The sequence below is a fragment of the Topomyia yanbarensis genome, chromosome 3, assembly GCF_030247195.1.
Source record: "Topomyia yanbarensis strain Yona2022 chromosome 3, ASM3024719v1, whole genome shotgun sequence".
Lineage (NCBI taxonomy): Eukaryota > Metazoa > Arthropoda > Insecta > Diptera > Culicidae > Topomyia > Topomyia yanbarensis.
In genome coordinates this window covers 204,857,419-204,879,661 of record NC_080672.1, presented here as the reverse complement: position 1 = coordinate 204,879,661, position 22,243 = coordinate 204,857,419, and the positions used below count along the sequence as shown (strand labels likewise).

At 34.7% G+C, this 22,243-nt stretch overlaps 1 protein-coding gene across 2 annotated transcripts in view; it reads right to left on the bottom strand.

Moving 5' to 3' along the window:
- Nucleotides 1-22,243, bottom strand: part of LOC131687075 (neurogenic locus protein delta) — a 419,636-nt gene that overhangs the window by 214,785 nt on the left and 182,608 nt on the right. For both annotated transcript variants that reach the window (XM_058971118.1, XM_058971117.1), the window contains exon 2: nt 16,267-16,569. In XM_058971118.1, coding sequence (XP_058827101.1) covers nt 16,267-16,569 — 303 coding nt within the window. The remainder of the gene's footprint in view (nt 1-16,266; nt 16,570-22,243) is intronic.

Below are 22,243 nucleotides of genomic sequence, written 5' to 3'. Positions count from 1 at the left end.
ATTGTTGTTTATGAGCGGGTGAATAGAAGAAAGATAAAGAACAGAAAAAAGGCTCCTATCAGCCCTCCCGGCCTCCTCGATACACCACTATCGAGGCGTATTGTAATCAACATCTTGAAGCGGGCTTCTTATATAAATAAAATCTTGCGTCATAATGATTGGTGACATAAGAACTAATTAACCTCTAGTAGTACCACTTGGTGCAAATAGAAACCAAAAAGAGCGAAGGGTCCTTATATTTAGATAATTCTATTTAGTCTATTGTGGCCTGATGATGTTTACAATACCGTCAATCCTCCTGCGAGAGGGATAAAGAAATAGATATTAATAGATAATAAAAGAGATAAGATAATAGATAACATAGAAATTGATATTACATGCATCTAAACTACTTTTAGGTGTTTGGTGATGTGGTTCACGTGGATTGGATTTCTTCAAAAACTACGTGTTTCAGTTTATTAAGTTGATCTAGTTGAGTATTAACTAGTGGCTGAACAGTGTGTTTAAGAGAAGGTTCCATCCATAAGAGATTGTCATCTCTGTTTCTGAAAACAGCGAATCCGATTCGTTATAAACGATTGTTACTCGCCATCTTCACGAGCCAGAGCGACAGAACGATTTAAGAGATAAAAACACCCACCTTCAGTCTGATCATCTCTTATAGATGACAGTCCATCGATCCGAATCGAATGACTCGATCACTATGGTCAAGATCAAATGAGTTCCCGAACAACCGAACCAGCATGTTCCCCCATTTGAAAGTAGAAACATCCATATCAGCCGCCCTCCAAAACACTCGATCGAATGATTATTAGTCATGAGATTCAGAGGTCAATGAACCAGCACTCGCTCGGATCTCCCACTCTTATCGACCAAGCAAGAGTACGCGCGCATTAGGCTCATCACCCAAGCCCAGGGAGTATAAAGGTAATGTCATTTACGTACAAAATAAAAAGAAGAGGGCCTAAGTGGGAACCCTGGGGTACACCAGAGGTGACAGAAATTGATTCCGAGAGTATATTCTGAAGGCGAACTGATTGTTGACGTTTCGTTAAATATGATTCGAGCCATTTCAATAGTTTATTTTCTATGCCATATTTTTGCAGTTTGAAGAGTAATAAAGGTATGTCAATACGGTCGAATGCTTTACTAAAGTCTGTGTAGAGTGTTTCCACATGGTTGCCATTGTCCATTGCATTTACAGTAAATGTTACAAATTCTAAATGGTTGGATGTTGTTGAGCGGCCTTTATAAAAGCCATGCTGCTTGCTTGTTATTTGATTTTTGATTTGCTGAAATATTTTGTCATTTACCAGTTTTTCGAATAATTTTGGAATGCATGATATAATGGCAATCCCACGAGTGTTCGGATGTCCGATTTAGCGCCTGATTTAAAAATTGGCACTAAAAAGGATGATTTCCATATTTCTGGGAATGTTCCATTTTTCAGTGACATGTTGAAAATATGTAGTAATGGTAGAGTGAATTCTTCTGCTAGATTTTTTAAAAATATTGGTGCTATTCCGTCCGGTCCAGGTCCGTTTGATGCGTCTATGTTTTTTAGGGCAGTGGTAATTTCGTGTGCAGATAGTTCGTAGACGGAAATGTCACTTGAGAATTCAGGTATAAATGAAAAGTAGTTACGGTCGCGGTCTGTTTCGGAATATGAAGTAAAGACTTCTTGAAAGAATTTTCCAAATAAATTGCAAATTTCAGTATTGTTATTTCCCACATGTCCGTCAAAATGCATTTGGGATGGAAAGTTGCTACTTTTCAATTTCGTTTTCACGTAATTGAATGAATTCTTTGGACAGGTCTTGATTTCAGTCTCTATTTTACGATTATATTCTTCATGTGCAGTGTTAATGGCTATGTCGAGTTGGGAGCAAATATCCAGAAAGTTTTACCGATTTGTAATGCTATGTTCTTTCTTGTAAATTTTATGTGCCTTTTGCTTTCTATTTTTTTAAATTTTCAGAAGTTGGTTGAACCATACAGGCTGTTGACCGCCATGAGTTCTTCTTCTTCTTCTTCTTTTTTTACTGATACTGTTCCAGAGATTAAATTCGTTACAATTAAATAGAATTTAGTCACTGCTTGGTTGACATTTCCTTCTATACTCAATACAGTTTGCCAATTTATTCTACATAGTCTACGTTTGACTTCTTCGAAGTCGGTTTTATGGTATTCCGGCAATTCCTCATACTCCAAGTCGTTCGGAGAAGAGTTTTGATGAAGGAAAATTGAATATTCGATTGCTGTGTGAAATACTTCATTTTTCCATAATGGAGTTAAAGATGCATTAACACAGAAGTCTTCAGTGCAGTTCGTGAATAAGAGGTCTAAATATGAATTTTGTCTATTTTTTATATGGTTGATTTGGTGCAGGTCAAATTCAGATATTTTGTCAAAGAAGTATTGAAGTGTTTCATTTTCGCCTACGACTGGGAGTAAGATAGATTCGTTTTCAATGTCTACGATGAAGTTGGTGTTACGTTGATTAAAGTCGCCATAAATATGCAGTTTTACTTCAGGTTCCATGTTTGACATGATAGATTCTACAGTTTGAAAAAATAGTTCAAATGATTTTTTGTGAGCATTTTCAGGTGGAAAATACACAGAGGAGAATATGTTTCATGGTTTCTATTTCTAAATAAATGCTGTTTTATTATTATATCAGTGCATTCCAGTTTTATGTATACCGTTGCTCATTATTCTGTCGCACTCTACTGAAAACCATTCGATGAAGAAAATAACAAAACAAATTCTTGTTTTCCTAATTAGTTGATTTTAACAGAAAAAATGAAAAACGTAACTAAATTTTCTCTTAATTTTGCGAGATTCTCTAATAATAGTTATTGAAAATTATTATTGATTTTGATTCAAGCACATTATACGAAATAACAGCAAAGTAGCCAAGATACACACCTTACTGAAATACATCAAGGCAGCGAAAGCAACTGTTCATACATGCTGGGCTTAACGGTTATGCAGGTAGGTAGTTGTCTCAGCTTGGAGAGCTTATTTTAGCCTGGACACAACTACCTGAACCAGTACACAAAAAACAGAAAACCAACTGACCTCATTTTGGTTTTACCTGGTTTTTCTTTAAAAACATTTCTATAAAGGGATGATTTTGATTGACATTTTTTAAATACATGTATACTGAAAGTTAAAAGTATTGCCGAAAATTGTCAAAATCATTCTATTTCGGATTTAGTCGATTATATAGTAATATGTAATATGATAATTGTTTTTCATCTCTTGAGATTCCAACTAGATGTGGAATAAGTATGAAGTTTTTTTTGTGGTGCTGGCTGACTAAATAGAAAAGAAATAAAATTATACCGTTCATCTAAAATTTAAAATCATCAATTAATAACAAACAATCCTTAATTACCTTTGGCTATTTCGTCTTATTTAAGAGCGCAGTTTATAAAAAAGATAACATTATTACATAACTCTATATTATATTTAGAGGAATTGTGGAAAAAACCGACACTGTGGGTAAAACCGACACCTTACAACTTTTCCTAAAAATCAAATTTTTATTCATTTCATAATGATACATTATTATTAGTACGTTTATTTAGAGCATTTGAAGAAAAATTGGATTTACGTTAGTGCGCCGAATGTCATAAAAATAAACAAAACATACGACAGCAGCGTTCATGCTCGTCTGGATGTAAAATTTCGTTGGTAGATTTTAAGGTTTTCAGGGTTGTTAATCGATAATTAATCGTCATCGTCGATAACGTTAACCACCCGTCAACGTCATCGGAAACCCCGTTAACGATAATTTATCGGCGCCTTCATCGTCATCGTCGATAATTGTATCGTCGTTTTCATCGTCATCGTCGGTTCATCGGTTATCGCAATACATTTTGCGTTACTTTCCCGTTTATTGGGGTTGAAGTTGATGCGGTTAACTTTCAATTGTTTAGAAATAAATAACTATTGAAGGACATGTTGTTGGCAGTTGAAAATCAATAGTTTTGGACATTTTCTATGCACAGGGGGGGGGGGGTCCGACGATGTGTCAAAATGGAATTTTTTGTCAACTTTTCGGGAGAGTTTTATATTGAAGGGCAAGTTATTGGCAGTTGACAATCAATAGTTTTGTACATTTTCAATACACAGGGGGTTCGACGATGTGTCAAAATGAATTTTTTCAACTTTTGAGGAAAGTTTGTTATATTGAAGAAGTTATTGGTAAGTGAAAATCAATAGTTTTGGGTATTTTCAATGTACCGTCGGTGCATCAAAATAGAATTTTTTTTCAACTTTTCGCGAACTTTTTATATTGAAGGGCAGGTTGTTGGCAGTTGAAAATCGATAGTTTTGGACATTTTCAATTCACACGAGGATCCAAATTGGCAAAAAGTGAAAGAAATTCTTTGAACCACGAAAAACATTTTTAGTTATAGTGTCTTCAGCAAAGTTTATTTATATTTTTTTGCATTTAAAAAGTATTAGTTGGGTGATTAATCCCTCTAAAGCTGAGAAGAAAGTTTTTTGCTTATGTTTATGAAAATTAAAAAAAATTCTTTGGTAAAGTTGTTGAGAATATCTTAAGTATTAACTTCGCTGAAGAGAATATGTGTCTATCTATCGATTGTAATTTACATTTGTGGAGATTTCTTTGATATACCCTGAAAATTGCTTTTTTCAGAATACTTTTCCTGGTAATTTTGTAGAATTTCAAAATGTGCCAAGATGTTGTTCAGCATAAGAAAATACAGAATTTTTAATGTCCAAATTTTTAATTTTTAATGCCCAAAAAGCAATATTTTGGTGCGGAAGCCGCAAATTTCCGCAGACGAATACCAATACGAATCTGTAAAACAAACACTATCAAAATCGTTTGGTGGGCTCTAGTTTACGTTCAAGTCAAATTCGAGTAAATTCCTTCTTTAGCATATTTTTCTTATCTTAGAGATGCAAAATATACAAAAATAATAATACTGTACTGTAAGACCTCCTTAAGGGAAATTTTTACTAAATGATCAGAACGGGTTATGAGGCTTTGTCGAGGAACTAAAGAAAAATTTTTTACCGCTCCGGTTTATTAAAAAGAAAGAAAAAAAAATGTTAGTCCAGGTGTTTGCATTTCGACTTCGTCTCTTCAGAACCAGAAAAAATATGTGCCGATTTTGTCAATGTCATCGTTTTATCAGCCTATAATTCGCCAAGGGGCTGATAAAAACGGGTCTTCACTGTATTCAAAAAAGGAATAAAACTCTATTATGACGCCGTACATAAATTACACTACATATTTAAGGGTAAAAGAAGGAAGCATGAAGCATCTTGGGACATAGTGGAGAGAAGAAACGGAGGAGGGGGCTAAATGCTTCCTAACTAGAAAAGAAAATCAAACGTTGGAAATATGTATGTATATTCTCCTTTTTAAAATCCGAAATCTTCTGGTTTAAATTGAAATTATAATAAAATCTGTTAATCACCACACGACTTAAATTAGTGTAATTTGTGAATGGCCTAATAATAGTGGTTTATTAGTTTTTTCAATATATGTTTTTGCGTGCTAAAAATTACTAATTGCACAATAGCTCAAAATTTGTTTTCTTCATGGTCAAAACAATTTTGGTCACCTTTTTGCCGCTTGGAAACACTGTGCACCTGGGACTCTTCTGTGCACCAACTTACTAGAAAAGTTGAAAAAATTCAATTTTGACACATCGTCGGACCCTTCTGCGTATTGAAATGTCCAAAATTATTGATTTTCAATTGCCAACAACTTTCCCTTCATCATAATACATTTTCCCGAAAATTTGAAATAATTTCATTTTGACGCACCGTCAGACCCCGCTGTGCATAGAAAATGTCCAAAACTATTGATTTTCAACTGCCAACAACATGTCCTTCAATAGGTATTTATTTCTAAACAATTGAAAGTTAACCGCATCAACTTCAACTGCAATAAACGGGAAAGTAACGCAAAATGTATCGCGATAACCGATGAACCGACGATGACGATGAAAGCGACGATACAATTATCGACGATGACGATGAAGGCGACGATACATTATCGTTAACGGAGTTTCCGATGACGATACATTATCGTTAACGAGTAACGCCGATAAATTATCGTGAAAAATGTATCGCATTAACAACCCTGGTTTTAACCGAACAAAAGCGTTTCAAATCACCCCATTTTTCAGTACCTATTATTATCGGCCTTTCCTATGATCAATTAGGTGCATTGAAGACGAGTTTGAGAAATTCAATATTTTTAATTGCTTTCATAAAATAATGTGCGCTGTTGGGGTAAAACCGACACCCTATGGTTAGGGTAAAACCGATACGCTGTTAAGATGGTTGTGTATACTTGCGATTCATTTCAAAATACTGGGGATCTTTGTGACACTTCAATTAACCTATTAGAACACTATAGTATTAGCAGAAATACTTTTATTGTGTTTATTTCTTGTAAGTCTCTTTAAAAATAAAAAATTTTGCTTATCTGATTCTATCGAAGCTTTTACTATTTCTGCAAAAAGCTCATCAAACCGTATTTCTAGTGTTCTTTTGGTTTGTCATAGACGAACTTTATCGCAATGAGACAATGATATTATGTATACCCCAATAGATCGTTGATGATCAGAGTCCGAAAAATCGAATCTGAAAAAGATAGTTTGACTAATGCTGATTTCGTTTTTACAGCCGATCCACTCTAGGTTCGCACTGAGCTGTCACTTTTGCATGGATTTTGTAAATATTACAGCGAACCTAGAGCGACTCTGATCTAAAACCGAAATCAGCATAAGAAGTGTGTGTGTCACTTATAAGTGAATAAATCCAATTAGCAGAACGTAGAACGCTTGCAAATCTTCTCTTATGAAATAAAATGACACTGAAGGTTGCAATGATGTGCGCAAGGATTATTTGGAAATACTCATATCAATAAATAATCCTATAGCATAAAATACTCTTTTTTATAGTACTACGCTTTCGAACTTTCGTCCCCTCACTACATGATGAAGCAATAAAAAGCACATATTTGCATCATACATACTCACACTTTATTAATTACGCATATATTTCATTTTTAATAAAGATAAAGATTTTAATAAAGTGGAGAGAAAATAAATTAAAGGGGGTGTCGATCTTATCACTATAGGGTGTCGGTTTTACCCGCAGTGCCTACAAAAAGTCACTTTGTTTTCCAAGTTTTACAACCAATAATTTTTAATGAAATTAATTTTTTGAAGCGCTGAAAAAATTAAGTCTTGTTAAGAATTTTCTGAAGAAGAATTGTGCATAAAAATTATAATTTTATTGGTTTTGTGGCAACTTAGAAAAAGTGTTAAGCTTAAGGTGTCGGTTTTAACCATAATTCCCCTACGTGTGAATTACTGGCATACGCAGTATTTCAACAATTTAATTCCATACCTTCATCCGTCGGTATGTGAAACAAAATGTTTTAAATATCCTATGTTGTATTTTACGATGAAGCAGTTTAATTCAACAATGAGATTAGTTGAATTTCAGTCGTTTGTGTCTTGGCTGAAAAGGTAGTGTAACGGCATATGCAATTGTGTCTGGACTAAAACAAGCGTTTTAAGCTTTATCTCAGGTAGGCCTTTTTAAGTTTTGTGCTAGGTTGAAACGTTCGTGTCCAGACTGAAACTGACAGCATCAAACCAACAGCGTTGGATTATTGTTTTCAACAAAAACTTAGTTCGCCCAAATATTAACTAGACGAAACCAAAAACTCAACTAATTTTAGTTGAAATTGTGATGAATCGGTTTTCCGTGTATATATGGAAAATCTACTAAATAGTTCACTTTTTGGTAAATTTATATCTCTTCTCCATCGGGGGCAAAATGCCCTCTTCTTTGATTTAGCTGATTTTTAATCGAAAATAGAAAAATTGTTTTGAAAACATGCTAATTGCATAACCTAAGGTTAATGGCACACTTTTGCGAAATCCTGTTAGAAAACAAAACTACTTGCTTGTTCACCGAGCATTCTGCCCCATTGTTGCGGTGCATGCTGCCCCGTTGTTGTAGTGCATTATGCCCCGATGTTGTGGTGCATTTTGCCCCGATTATTTTTGAAAAGGTAATTTTCAATGATTTGGAACCCCATCTTCCCATACTAGAAGAGGACGTAGCAAATTTATATCCAGCATCAAATGCATATTTTATATGGATTGGATTGGTACATTGGATTGTCGTTCTTCTTTTGTCTCCGTTGGAGGTTCAGACAGTGTACAAAAAGACTAGTATCAACAACAAAAACGTAGTCTGTACTACCACGTGTAATCAGTATGTTCTCAATGAGATGATAACTTATTTTTAATGCGATCAAACAATAATGTCTATCTTAATGGTGGCGCGTGTCTACATCTGTATAATAATTGTACAACAAGACAACAGTAGTATAGAGGTGGAACTAAACATTGTAAAATGGCAAAACAATGACGAAACAAAGCAAAAAGAAACAGTAAAACGCGGTAAAGGAGCATCATCAAGAAAAAAAGGTTACACGACTAACGCATGTAGCTTATTATAACGGTCAGACTGAGTTATAGCTCCTATATTCATAGTTAGGCGGAGACACTGAGCAGAGTCAATTGTCAAATGCTAGAGTCAATCAAGCATAACATAACATAACGTTTTCTGTTTGGATCTTTATGGAGAAGGTATTGTGATTATGGTTATAAATACTTTAATCTTTCCTTGTGCTATAGAGCATGGGTAAACGAAAATAAATGGGAAAGAAGAATTATAAAGGAACTTTTTGCAAAGAAAATTAGGGGTTACACAGCTTTTTGTAAGGAAAATACCAAGAAAGTGAATTTACGTAAAGGCATAAAGCGACGATTTTATTACATCAAACTTATGATATTTTGGTAGTGAATTTTTCAGTGAAAAAAATAAGCATAAGGTTATATAAATGTATTGATAATTCGCGGAGTTATGGCGTTTTCCCCGAAACCCTTTTTTATTTAAGAGGTTTGCGGTGATCACGATTGAAGACTAATGATCAACTAAAATTCCAAAAATCAAAAAAATTCATTAGTATATGAGTACATCGTACTTTAACAATTAGCTGAATAAATAATATTTTTTTTCCTGCATTCGGGGACGTTTTTCCCAAAAAATCGTTGTTTTAAGCTCTAAAAATTGTATTAAATTGTATTAAAAATACTCATCTACAAAACAAAAATGTATGCATAAAAAGAATTGTTAAGGTACGAGAAGAATTAATAACAATAAATTGAAAAAAAAATTAAGAAAATCGGTTGAGTGGTTTTTCGGCAATCGTGAACACGGAAAAACAATTTTTAGAAAAACGACATTTCGAGTTCATCGAGTTAAAAATTTCAAGTTATCACTGCTCTTGGTAGAAGCACTGTAACTTTCGATTTATTTTCGGATCTCTTTAAGGAAATATTCTCAAGGACTGTACTTTTAGATAAAGTAATAAAAAAATCGGGTTCTTGAAAAATAAAAATGTATGTTACCTCTTAAAAGACAGATTTCTGCTCAGTGTACAACCACAATGCATTTTTATCTCATTTCTATACCTATGACAAGTATTTGAAGCTATTTTGACGATTATTGTTAAGCTACGTTCAATGACACGTTCTGCGAAGGAAAGGAAGTACATTCAATAAGCCCGCATTCTAATACAGCCGAATACTTTTCGGAGGCAATGTAACCAGTCTACCCTTCAGCGCTCTCTAGTATGTACGAACACGGAACGGAACACGCACGCACACCTAAAAGGAACCACCGCGTCATGCTATATCGTTGTTTGTTATGACGGAAAGCACAAATAGCAGATGTTTCTTTCCATCAAAGCAAACGACTGCATACAACGAAAAATATGAGAGAGGGGCACTGTTGTTTGAGGAAACGCAAGCTTGACCACACCAGGCGAAAACAAATCTTGTTACTTTTCAGTTGGGGTTTTGAACATGCTCCTAACTTGGATGCGTTGGTTAAGTCTCGGAACCCTGCATTATAGGAGTGTTTACTTTTTGCACTTTTATGCCAATATGCCACAATTTGTTCTTAAATACCAATTAGATTGAAGCATATGAATCGTTTTGAATTAAATGCCAAAATAATTATGTATATATATATATATATATATATATATATATACATATATATATATATATATATATATATATATATATATATATATATATATATATATATATATATATATATATATATATATATATATATATATATATATATATATATATATATATATATATATATATATAATATATATATATATAATATATATATATATATTATATATATTATATATATATATATATATATATATATATATATATATATATATATATATATATATATATATATATATATATATATATATATATATATATATATATATATAATATATATATATATATATATATATATATATATATATATATATATATATATATATATATATATATATATATATATAACTACTGTTGAAACCTGCGAGTTTTGTATTGACTGCAGCTATTCCTACTTCGATGGATGCCACTACAAACAAAAATTTGGCACAGCAATGGGAAATCCTCTATCACCAATCATTGCAGATATTGTGCTTGAAGATCTGTTGGACCAAGTCATACGTTCAATAAACATACCAATTCCATACCTCAGAAAGTATGTTGATGATCTCTTCTTGTCTTTGCCGAAGGACCAGGTCGAAAACATCAAACAAATCTTTAATGACCAACACAGTAATATCCAGTTCACATCAGAAATCAAGCAGAATAACTGCTTACCTTTTCTTGATATGACTCTGATACGGCAGGCAGACCAAACCATAAAAACGAAATGGTACATGAAACCGATTGCTTCTGGCCGATTACTCAAGTTCCATTCGTTTCACCCGATGCATAACAAAATTAATGTTGCGCTGAACTTCGCCAAAAGGGTAACACTATTTTCGTCTACTGGTACCCCCGAAGAATCCAACAACATCATCAGAAACCATCTGCTCATGAATGACTATCCTAAAAAATTGGTGAGCCGAATAATAAACCGCGTTGGTGAGAAAACACAACATAATACAGCTATGGAGGTGAGTGATGCAGAAGACAACAGTAAAACATTCCACTCACTCACAAACATAAACGGCCTAACACAACAGCTAGCCAACATACTGCGCAAAGAAAATCCTAGCATACACATAGCTTTCAAACACCAAAAAACAATCGGTTCTATATTGCCACCGGTAAAGGAGAAAACAGCACCCGGTGAGCAAAGCAACGTTGTTTATAGGATTGACTGTGAAGGATGCGAAGCATGCTATATAGGAATGACCAAAACAAAACTAAAAACACGAATTTCGGGACACAGATCAAATTTCAAAAAACTACACACACTCAAAGAAGCTGGATACACAAATGCTGATGCAGCCGTTATTAGCATTCGGGAGAAGACAGCACTCGTTGATCATACCGCAGCTATGGATCACAATTTCCAACTGGACACAGCTAGAATCATCGACAGAACATACAAGTCAACCAGCCTGCCTATACTGGAAAGTTGTCACATTAACAACACACACAACACGGTGAACAAACGTACAGACACGGACAACTTGCATGCAGTGTATGCCGGGCTGCTACATACGTTGGAAAAAAACTCTAAACCAGAATCAAAACAAACAGAGATTAGACATATTAGCGAGATCACACACACTAACTACACCAAATAGCAACACGACAGGCACAGACACAGAATGAGAGTGAACGGACATCTTGATAAAATAGTGCAGTGACGCCAATCGTGGCCTAATTCAAAGTGTCTGATTTAAACGTTTATTGCGACAAGTGCGTTTAACAGCCATACGGATAAATGTAAGTGCACGATAAAATTAGCACGAATATAATTGCCATTTTATCTAATGTTCCGCTTCACTCTAAATTCAGGATAGTATGACAGCTATATTGTTTAGCATGAACAAAACGACAACAGAACACACAAAAATTCTCGGTAAAGTTTAGAATTGTTTTAAAATTTTTAAAATTGGGGTAAAAAATGACATAATAAAACATTACAGATTCCTTGAAAATAAGGACCGAAACGTTGGAGAAAGAGAACAACGAGTGTTCTTGATTTTTATTGACTGAAACGCCGATCTCTAAATCATAAATTGTCACATTAACAGTCGAAAGTATACTAATATATATATATATATATATATATATATATATATATATATATATATATATATATATATATATATATATATATATATATATATATATATATATATATATATATATATATATATATATATATATATATATATATATATATATATATATTATATATATATATATATATATATATATATATATATATATATATTATATATATATATATATATATATATATATATATATATATATATATATATATATATTATATATATATATATATATAATATATATATATATATATATATATATATATATATATATATATATATATATATATATATATATATAATATATATATATATATATATATATATATATATATATATATATATATATATATATATATATATATATTATATATATATATATATATATATATATATATATATATATATATATATATATATATATATATATATATATATATATATATATATATATATATATATATATATATATATATATATATATATATATATATATATATATATACAGGGTGTTTGGTTCATGGTTAAGAATCTCTCGGGGGGTGATAGACTGCCATATTTGGAGGAAAAATTGTTCTCCGTGTGCTAACGTGTATGTAACCTCGCGTATATAAAATCTATTTTATAACCGTGTGCATTTCGCATATTCGCGTGTGTTCTTTGGATAATCGTGCGCGGACTGTGAATCTAATACGTTATATTTGGTGTACGGCTCAGATGCTAAATGAAAGTGAGATCTTCCATACCACGAGTTCCCGGCGACGTCGCCGTAGAGCGTGTGGTCTAGTGGATATGAGCTTTATTTTTTTATTGGTCCAACTGAATGTATGGACCTAAATTACTAGAATGAAGGCTAAAGATTTCCGGACGTTACCGATTCATGATCGCGCGCGTTTGCGGATTCGCGTTCGTAACTTCGTAAGTACTAAAACGTTCACATTATTACCGGAGTGTTATCAAGTTTGCGCGATAGCGGGCATAGGTGTGCGTAGATGATCGCGAAGGGCTTAAGCGTTCGTATGTTGACGTGTTTGTCGCGTGTGCTCGCTTGTATGTGACTTCGCGTGTATAAATTCGATTTTGAAACCCTGCGGCCATTCATATATTCGCGGACCGTCATTCTGATATTTAGTTTGGTGTACGGATCACATTCTGACAGGGAGTGAGTTATCCCATATCACTAGAGTTCCCGGTCATGTAACCATGGAACGTTTTGTCTAGTGGATATGGGAGCAATTTTTTTTTAATTCTTCAATTTTATTTATTTTTTTTTAAATTAACATGGACCTAGACTGTTGGTACCGAGGATAGAGACTTCCGGACGATTCCGATTCATGATGGCGCGAACGCGGGAGTTTGTAGATTAACGCTTGAGATCACGTTGGTAAGTTTATGAGCGCTGATACGTTAACCTTATCACCGGGGTATAATCATGATTGCGAGTTGGTGGGCGTAGGTTGTTTAGAAAATCGCGAGGGGTTCTAACGTTTGTACGCTAACGTGATTTTCTAACATATTTGCGTGTGTTGTGTGTTCTTGAATGGTCGCGCGAACCGTGAGTCTGATATTAAATTTTCGGTGTGCGGCCAGAATTCTGGCAGAGAGTGGGATCCCTTATATCGATAAGCTTCCCGGTTATGTCGCCATGAGACGTGCCGCCGAATAGGTATGAGCGTATTTGCCCAATTGGTCCAGCTGAAGGCATGGACCCAGGCTTCTAGGATCAAGGGTAGACCTCCGGACGTGACCGATTCGTAATTACGCGCGCGGGGGAATTTTTGTAGGTTTCCGCTTGAGACCGCGTTTGAGAATGTGTTAGTGTTAAGATGTTGGCTATCACCATCTTTGCTGACCCAGCTGAAGGCGAGAGTAGAATGGCAGTATAGGATTCGAAAAGAAGAGATAAAAGACAATATATGAGAGACGCAATAGATAAAACAGGTACAAGTTACAGCTAAAGTTATGATCATAACATGAAAGACATACATTAGTACTTCAAACACTACTAATACTTGAATACCCAACCACCACACATAGCACATCCTTTCTCAATTATCTATTTGTTACTAGTTGATTGTTGTTTATGAGCGGGTGAATAGAAGAAAGATAAAGAACAGAAAAAAGGCTCCTATCAGCCCTCCCGGCCTCCTCGATACACCACTATCGAGGCGTATTGTAATCAACATCTTGAAGCGGGCTTCTAATATAAATAAAATCTTGCGTTATAATGATTGGTGGATTATTGACATAAGAATTAATTAACCTCTAGTAGTAGCACTTGGTGCAAATAGAAACCAAAAAGAGCGAAGGGTCCTTATATTTAGATAATTCTATTTAGTCTATTGTGGCCTGATGATGTTTACGATACCGTCAATCCTCCTGCGAGAGGGATAAAGAAATAGATATTAATAGATAATAGAATAGATAAGATAATAGATAACACAGAAATAGATATTACATGCATCTAAACTACTTTTAGGTGTTTGGTGATGTGGTTCACGTGGATTGGATTTCTTCAAAAACTACGTGTTTCAGTTTATTAAGTTGATCTAGTTGAGCATTAACTAGTGGCTGAACAGTATGTTTAAGAGAAGGTTCCATCCATAAGAGATTGTCATCTCTGTTTCTGAAAATAACTTATAAACGAGTGTTACTCGCCATCTTCACGAGCCAGAGCGACAGAGCGATTTAAGAGATAAAAACACCCACCTTCAGTCTGATCATCTCTTATAGATGACAGTCCATCGATCCGAATCGAATGACTCGATCACTATGCTCAACATCAAATGAGTCCCCGAACAACCGAACCAGCATGTTCCCCCATTTGAAAGTAGAAACATCCATATCAGCCGCCCTCCAAAACACTCGATCGAATGATTATTAGTCATGAGATTCAGAGGTCAATGAACCAGCACCCGCTCGGATCTCCCACTCTTATCGACCAAGCAAGAGTACGCGCCCATTAGGCTCATCACCCAAGCACAGGGTGAAGGTTCGTACAAATGAACATTTTTGCACTGATAAGTTATCAAGTTCCTTCCAGACAACTTGGAAGTGTTCGGTGATTATTTCTAGCGGTTGTAGATAGAAAAATGAAATACAAAATTCGTTTTATCGCAATACTGTTTGGCTTATTTCAATGGATTATTACTATATTGAACAATAAATAGGCGACAAAAGGTAATCCACAAACAACAAGCCATAACTTTTAAAGTATTCAAAATAGATATTTGAAGTCTTCAGTAAAGTTATTCGCAAAAGTAAGAGCTACAAATTTGCTGAAGGCATCATTTCGATATAATCACTTCCAAGAAAATGTGTGGAAATATCTCACTCATAGGAGGATAAATCAGCAAAAGCACAATACCAAAAGAAAGGGCATATTGCCTCCATTATATTCTCCGAAGATACTATTGACCTGAAATAAGCCGTTTTGGCGTTAATAATAGATTACATGTTTTTGGTCATATTTCTGGCAATGGGAAATGATAAAAATCTTTCGTCCGCATTCAGTGTTAAATATCTCTTTTGATAATAGTCCGATTTCAACAAGCTATAGCTTGTTCGAAAGATATTCGTATAAGCTGCTTAAAAATACATAAATACATTAATCTATGTTGTCACTTTCGGCAGATAATTTAAAAACGCCATTTTTACACATTCAAACATTCATATCTTGGAATCAAAAACAAATTAATAGTATTCTTACTGTTTGATAGTTCTTTCATTTAAAATTGGTTTGGATAAGATAGGTTCAGCCATTGCTGAGAAACACGAATGAGTTTGTCCGTTACATACACACACACAGACACACACAGACATTGTCCCAAATCGTCGAGCTGAGTCGAATGGCATATAAGACTCGGCCCTCCGGGCCTCGGAAAAAATCTTGAAAGTTTGAGGGAATTCTATACATTTCTTTTATAAGAAATGTAAAAAGCTTTATTTGTTGCACCGTTTTCCTCGAGATTGCTGATACAATTTTCATTTTCAATCGCGTATTTCTCAGTTAAATAGTTAAATAATGCTATCATTAAACTTACCGGCCACCCAAACTCAAATGGAAAACGTATTGGATTTTCGAACCCTTCTTGCATTACTTTCTCTGTCAGATTGAGCGAATTTCCTTCAAACATCGGGGTGGTGAAGTCTCCAAACGTGCATGGTGACGAGGTATCAATTTTCGCCTGGTAATGTTTCAAACAGGCCCGAAATCGGGTTTTGCACGTTCCGATACAGACACCATTCAAATCAGATTGCCCAGAACAACAAGTACCGTCGTTATCAACTCCTCGTTCATTACTGAAGTATTTCAACTTGAGCTCAAACAGTCCGGAGCATTCGATCTGAAAATGAAAGAAGCAGAATGTCTCGATTAGTTTCAATGTTACCATAGTTTATCTACCAGAAATAGACTCACTAAAGGTAGTTTATGTAGTTGAAAAGAAACATCGCAGATTTCAGTCATGTGAAATACTTGGTTCCAGTATCGCCATGCATTAAGCACGACACAAAACGGAGACAAGATGATGTACTTGACTTATGGCCTTAACACCCAGCAAGACGATTGTAAGAAACAGACTACTTATAACACAGTTTTAATTGGGATACAATTTCCAAGAAATAAATAAAACAAAACTATAAGTTAAAATTTATTTAATTAAATTCTTTTACGTGTTGCTTTTCATGTCTTCCCACATTCGGAACATTGTAACACTGGGTGCTTTTGGTAGCAGGATATTTGCAGTAAATCGTTGCGGTTCGAAGGAGAAAAAAGAATGAATATTTGGCGCGCTGCTCGAGCCCGCAAGATAAATTGATGTCTATATAAAATTATCATCAAAACAATAGTTTCGAAACTCAAATCGCGGCAAAACAAAACTCGCCATTGAACATTGCAAGATGACGTCGTCTGATGGAGTTTTTCATTTGGGGTTTTCGATTGATTGACACCGGTGTAGTGGAGTGCAATGAAACTGCACCGTTTTTGCACTTTCTAGCAGAAGTGCAGAAAACTGGGTATGTTCCATTGACACTTCTGCTAGAAAGTGCAAAACCAGTGCACTCCACTACACCGGTGTCAATCAATCGAAAATCCCAATTGAAAACCCCTGGGGCAGTGGATTGCACTGGTGTTGCATTTTCTAGCAGAAGAGGCCACTAGGCGTGTTTCATTCCCACTTCTGCTAGAAAGTGCAAAACCAGTGCTATCTTCTGCCCCGGTGTTTTTCAATAAAAAGCTCTCTGAACTGTCAGAAAGCAGCAAACGGAATATACTGGTGATGCTTCTGTTCAAAAACACAGGCTGAAATTTATTACCGGGAGGTGGCATAGCGTATTTGATAACTCACACTCGCATAGTGGACATCGACTGGGTTAACAATTGAACATTGCATTTATCGATTTGTTTTGGATATTGAGCAACAATATTCACGAGGATTCAAGAAATACCTATTGTATCTTCAGACAACCTGGGAAAATGGCACAGCCAAATTACAGATCTCTCGATAATTACCAAAAGAGAAATAAATATTGCAGTCGTTTGTATAAATTTCTGCTTAGTATTTCAAAAATTGCATACCCGTATGATACAAACCATAAATTAAACTGTCGGATGCGATCGATCACAACTTTTGTGACATAGCTTCTTTTTACGGTTTCAAGAACAGGTTACAAATATAAACAGTATACTTGTTTCTGTGCTATCTTTTGGCGTATATATGCCGGCGAAAGTTCCATTGGTACATTTATTTATCAGCAAAGTTAAACCGTTTTCTTGGATCATCATGCAGGCGATCTGACGGCAGCCAGATGGTGAGGCACAGCATGTACGCATTTTTATAGTGTCGCAGTTACCAGCGTCAACAATACTGTCGCCAATAGCTGGCGGCTGCAGACACTTTCTTTTTGTGCACGATCACTGTGACTCCAGTGCAGAGCTGCCATTTATACAGATTTATCTGTATTACACATATTTTTAAGCTCAGAGATACACTGCCCATAAACGCAAAAGAGTCCCATGTGGATTTTTGTCGAAAATGAGTTATCCGTTGGATTATATTCTGTATCACCACTGAATCACACTGCACAAATAAGATTACCGGGTTTGTTCAGGAAATATCAAAAAAAAAAAACCAAAACATGGTTGTCCCATCCATTTGGCTCAATGGATGGGACAATCTTGAACAGCGTTTTTCTCGGCTTGCTGTTTTTCAACATGGGACTCTTATGCTGTTATAGGCAGTACAGGCCTGACACGGAATACAGATTTAATACAGAATTTCATTACACAATACAGATCCAAACAGAATTTTTTAAATTGAATCGATAACGTTTTTGTCGGACCCTTTCTGGAGCCGTTTTTATTAACAATGGTCTGAAAAATGGCCCCTTGCAAGGAGCTGATTCTAACCTAATTGCGTAAAGTTGGTTACAATGGTGTACAGAAATCGAAGTGTCACATTCGAAATGTAAATGTCATACAATCTTGTGTGATTCTGTATCATTTGAGTATTGGTTGTCGAGTGTAACAAAGAAGTTATACGAAGCTCAATGTGTTTATTTTAAAAAACGGAGAAATCTCTTTGTTAAAATCAAAACAACCCGAGGCAAGAGCATGGGAGCCATGGGCCTAGAAGTTGCTAGGCCCACCATATGTTGACTACTGTCAACGTCTGTACATCAACATACGGATGCCACCCCCTGGTTAGGAATGATCGACTCAGCGCGAAATTTAAATTTTGTAATTAACCCTTAAATGCATACTGTTGCCATTAGGCAACATACCGAATATTGTGCTAAATATCTCTTACAAGAGGTATATATCCTATTCATCACGAAAAATGAGTACCAAAGAAAAATGGAATTCATGCATTTAAGGGTTAATTTCTTGCAGCAATAAAAATATGATAAATGCAATTTCATATTAATTTTAGTGGTTTTCAAATAGTTTATATAAGAAAATAGCGACAAAATGCAAAATTTCAATAAGATTGCCTTTGGTTCACTTCAATCCATTTTCGGGTTCATTATTTTTTTTTGGATCGGCTTCAAATTTTACAGGTTTTTTTTAGTCTAAAAGGAAACTTTTTCAGTCCGGCGCTGCCAAAATGGCCATGCTAAAGGACACAGATTTTCAACAAAATCATCTGGTAGCTCTGCTCCAGTGCTTTTTCAACATCCGACGGATGAAATTCGGAAGAGGATTCATGCCATAGCTTAATGGTGGTAAATAAAAAAAAAACAAAGGAATAAAGGAATGGTTTTACAGCATACCAAAGGAATCGAATCAGTCGTTTTGTAGCATGACGCTTTTCGGTTTAGTTTTCTCCTCAAGGATATTACAATTCTAGCGAATATATTTAAATAATAATTGTTTATTAGTCGAAAAGCAAATCGAATTTTCAATAAACTAAATCCTTGAAGTAAAAACAGACTGCACAAAAATCAGTCTGAACAATTCCCGCATCGCAGCTCATTTGCCGAGTTCCGGTTCTACCAGATTTTCAACTTATTGTTTCTGCTGTGACTCCAGCTGCAGTAATTGCCAGTATAGCTTGGAACCAATGCCGACCAATCTTCCGATAGTATGTATCGGTAGAAGGAATATAAACGATCTGAATGTTAATCAATTAATTTAATCATATCACAAAAACAGGTAGCAAAACATGAAAAATTGCACGATTTTTCTTTCGTATTGATCATTTTTCTTTTGAGGAAATTATAATTACTAAACGACGTATGTTGCTATTAGGACTAGTTCGATATTGTTTGGTCCTTACATATGGTCGGTGTTAAGTCAGACCGGACTAAGTCGCAAAATCCTAAAAATGAGATAATTATAGCGCTGGATAAAGAATTTCTTCAGCTACATTCGACTTTTACCAGAGTTAAAACACACCGACCATATGATTACTTTGACATTACATGCTATTCATACATACATGCCAGAACAGTGGCTTACGTGAGTGGTTTCACTACCCGTGCACAAACTTTAATACCGTCATCTGGAGTTACTTTACGTCAAAAATAGAACGTTTTGTATATTACACTCAAAAACTACGATCACGCAACTTCAAATTTGGAACTGATTGATGTTTTACATATAGCAGAAGTACCTCCAAAGTCAGTGAAAAGAACTTTTGGTAAATCGAGATTGAACATGGGATGTAAAGAACTAAAAATTGGCGCAAAGTCGCCCACACAAGGGGGCTACTTTACGCCATAGTTTTTGTTTTTCAAAATCATGTTAACTTCTTGATTTATTGTTATAGATTATGATCGTCATTTATGTGTGAATTCAAATGAATGTTGCGCTCATAAAAATAAAAAGCCTTATGTACAAACTATTTGGGAGCTATCAGTATTGTACTCCTAAATACGAGCTTTCGATATGACCTGAAGATTTAGTTTTGTAGTGACCTCGTAATAATCGAAAAAGAAAGAAGCTCGCAATGTTCGTAAGGTTCTATTGAAAATTTTCTCCATAACTAGTCTTATTATGCAGTGTAGCGAATTCCTCTGTACTTGACGCTTAAAGTGCACAGGCTCTGGGTCTTACTATAAAAATTGGTTCCATTAAACACTAGTTACACTATTATCAGTTATATTATACATAAATACTTATTGTAATTATTAATTACGACACGTATAGTGTAAAATATAGTTAACCCTTAAATGTATAACGCTGTTTCACAACAACTTTGCAAAAACATCACAAAATTATCACAGTAATGTGTTGAATCTACGAGACAATTTTAACAAAATTAAAAAAAAAATGATTTGCGCCTTTGAGGGTTAATATGACTCCCATGCTTGGAAATAAAGTCAAATGTGATGTCAATTGATACGAAAAAAATATCTACTGCACATTTTTCAAAGACTTATTGTGTACAACACGAATGTTTCCACATATATATATATATATATATATATATATATATATATATATATATATATATATATATATATATATATATATATATATATATATATATATATATATATATATATATATATATATATATATATATATATATATATATGTGTGTGTGTGTGTGTGTGATTTATGGCTTAACCGATTGCCGTAAAAACTTACATTACGCGCTGTTTGTTAGCACATTGTAGATTCGTCATAATTTCATTGAAGTGCATATCTCTATACACTTGTCAGTCAGCCCCATGCAGATAGGGAATCCCATATAACACGGAACAAATATATGACCATGAGCACATAAATACATATCTATCGATAGACCCATTCCACAAACAAAATATCAATCCAACTTATTACGTGGAATGGAACGGCACTGTGTAACACTTACCGTATGAGCAAAAAGGAGAAGCCGTAGAATATGCAAAATTTATTTAATTATATTAATTCGTGCGTTTAATACAAATCTAGAGAAAATTTTCAATAGGACGTAAGTAACATTGAGAGCCTCTCTTTGTTTACTTTCTCTTTCGTTTATCACGACGTCATTACAACACTTTGCACTAATTTTCCAGTACATATCGAAAGCCAACGGTTTTTACTAGAATATTATGTAAAGAGTAGAGTAGTAAATGCTGAAATGGCCGAGTAATGAACAGAAGAGAAAGACCCCAAAGAGAATCTCTCATTGTTACTTACGTCCTACTGAAAATTTTCTCTAGAAATATACCTCGCAGCAATGTACTGCTGAAGTCGCCGTTTTTTCATAGCTGTTTTATGTTCTTTTTCTTTTATTTGCCCCGCGAAGCTTGTAAGCACAGGCCTGCTTTGACTGGCGAATCGTGTGCCGTGGGAAAACAATTCGTTCATTCTGTTATTTTTTCCTCATTTTGCCTCTCGGTACGTATACCTTGTTTTCTCCTTTCCGTACTCATTCGCTCACTTCGTGCTTGGCTTGTGTATGCAAACGGGCAAACATTTGGGATATACTCCGCCATAGTGTAGCATCAGCCAGCAGTATCAACATCAGTTGTAGTGATCAGGCCGTTGGTCATAGCTCTGCGCTGCTTCGGAATTGAAACCGAGAG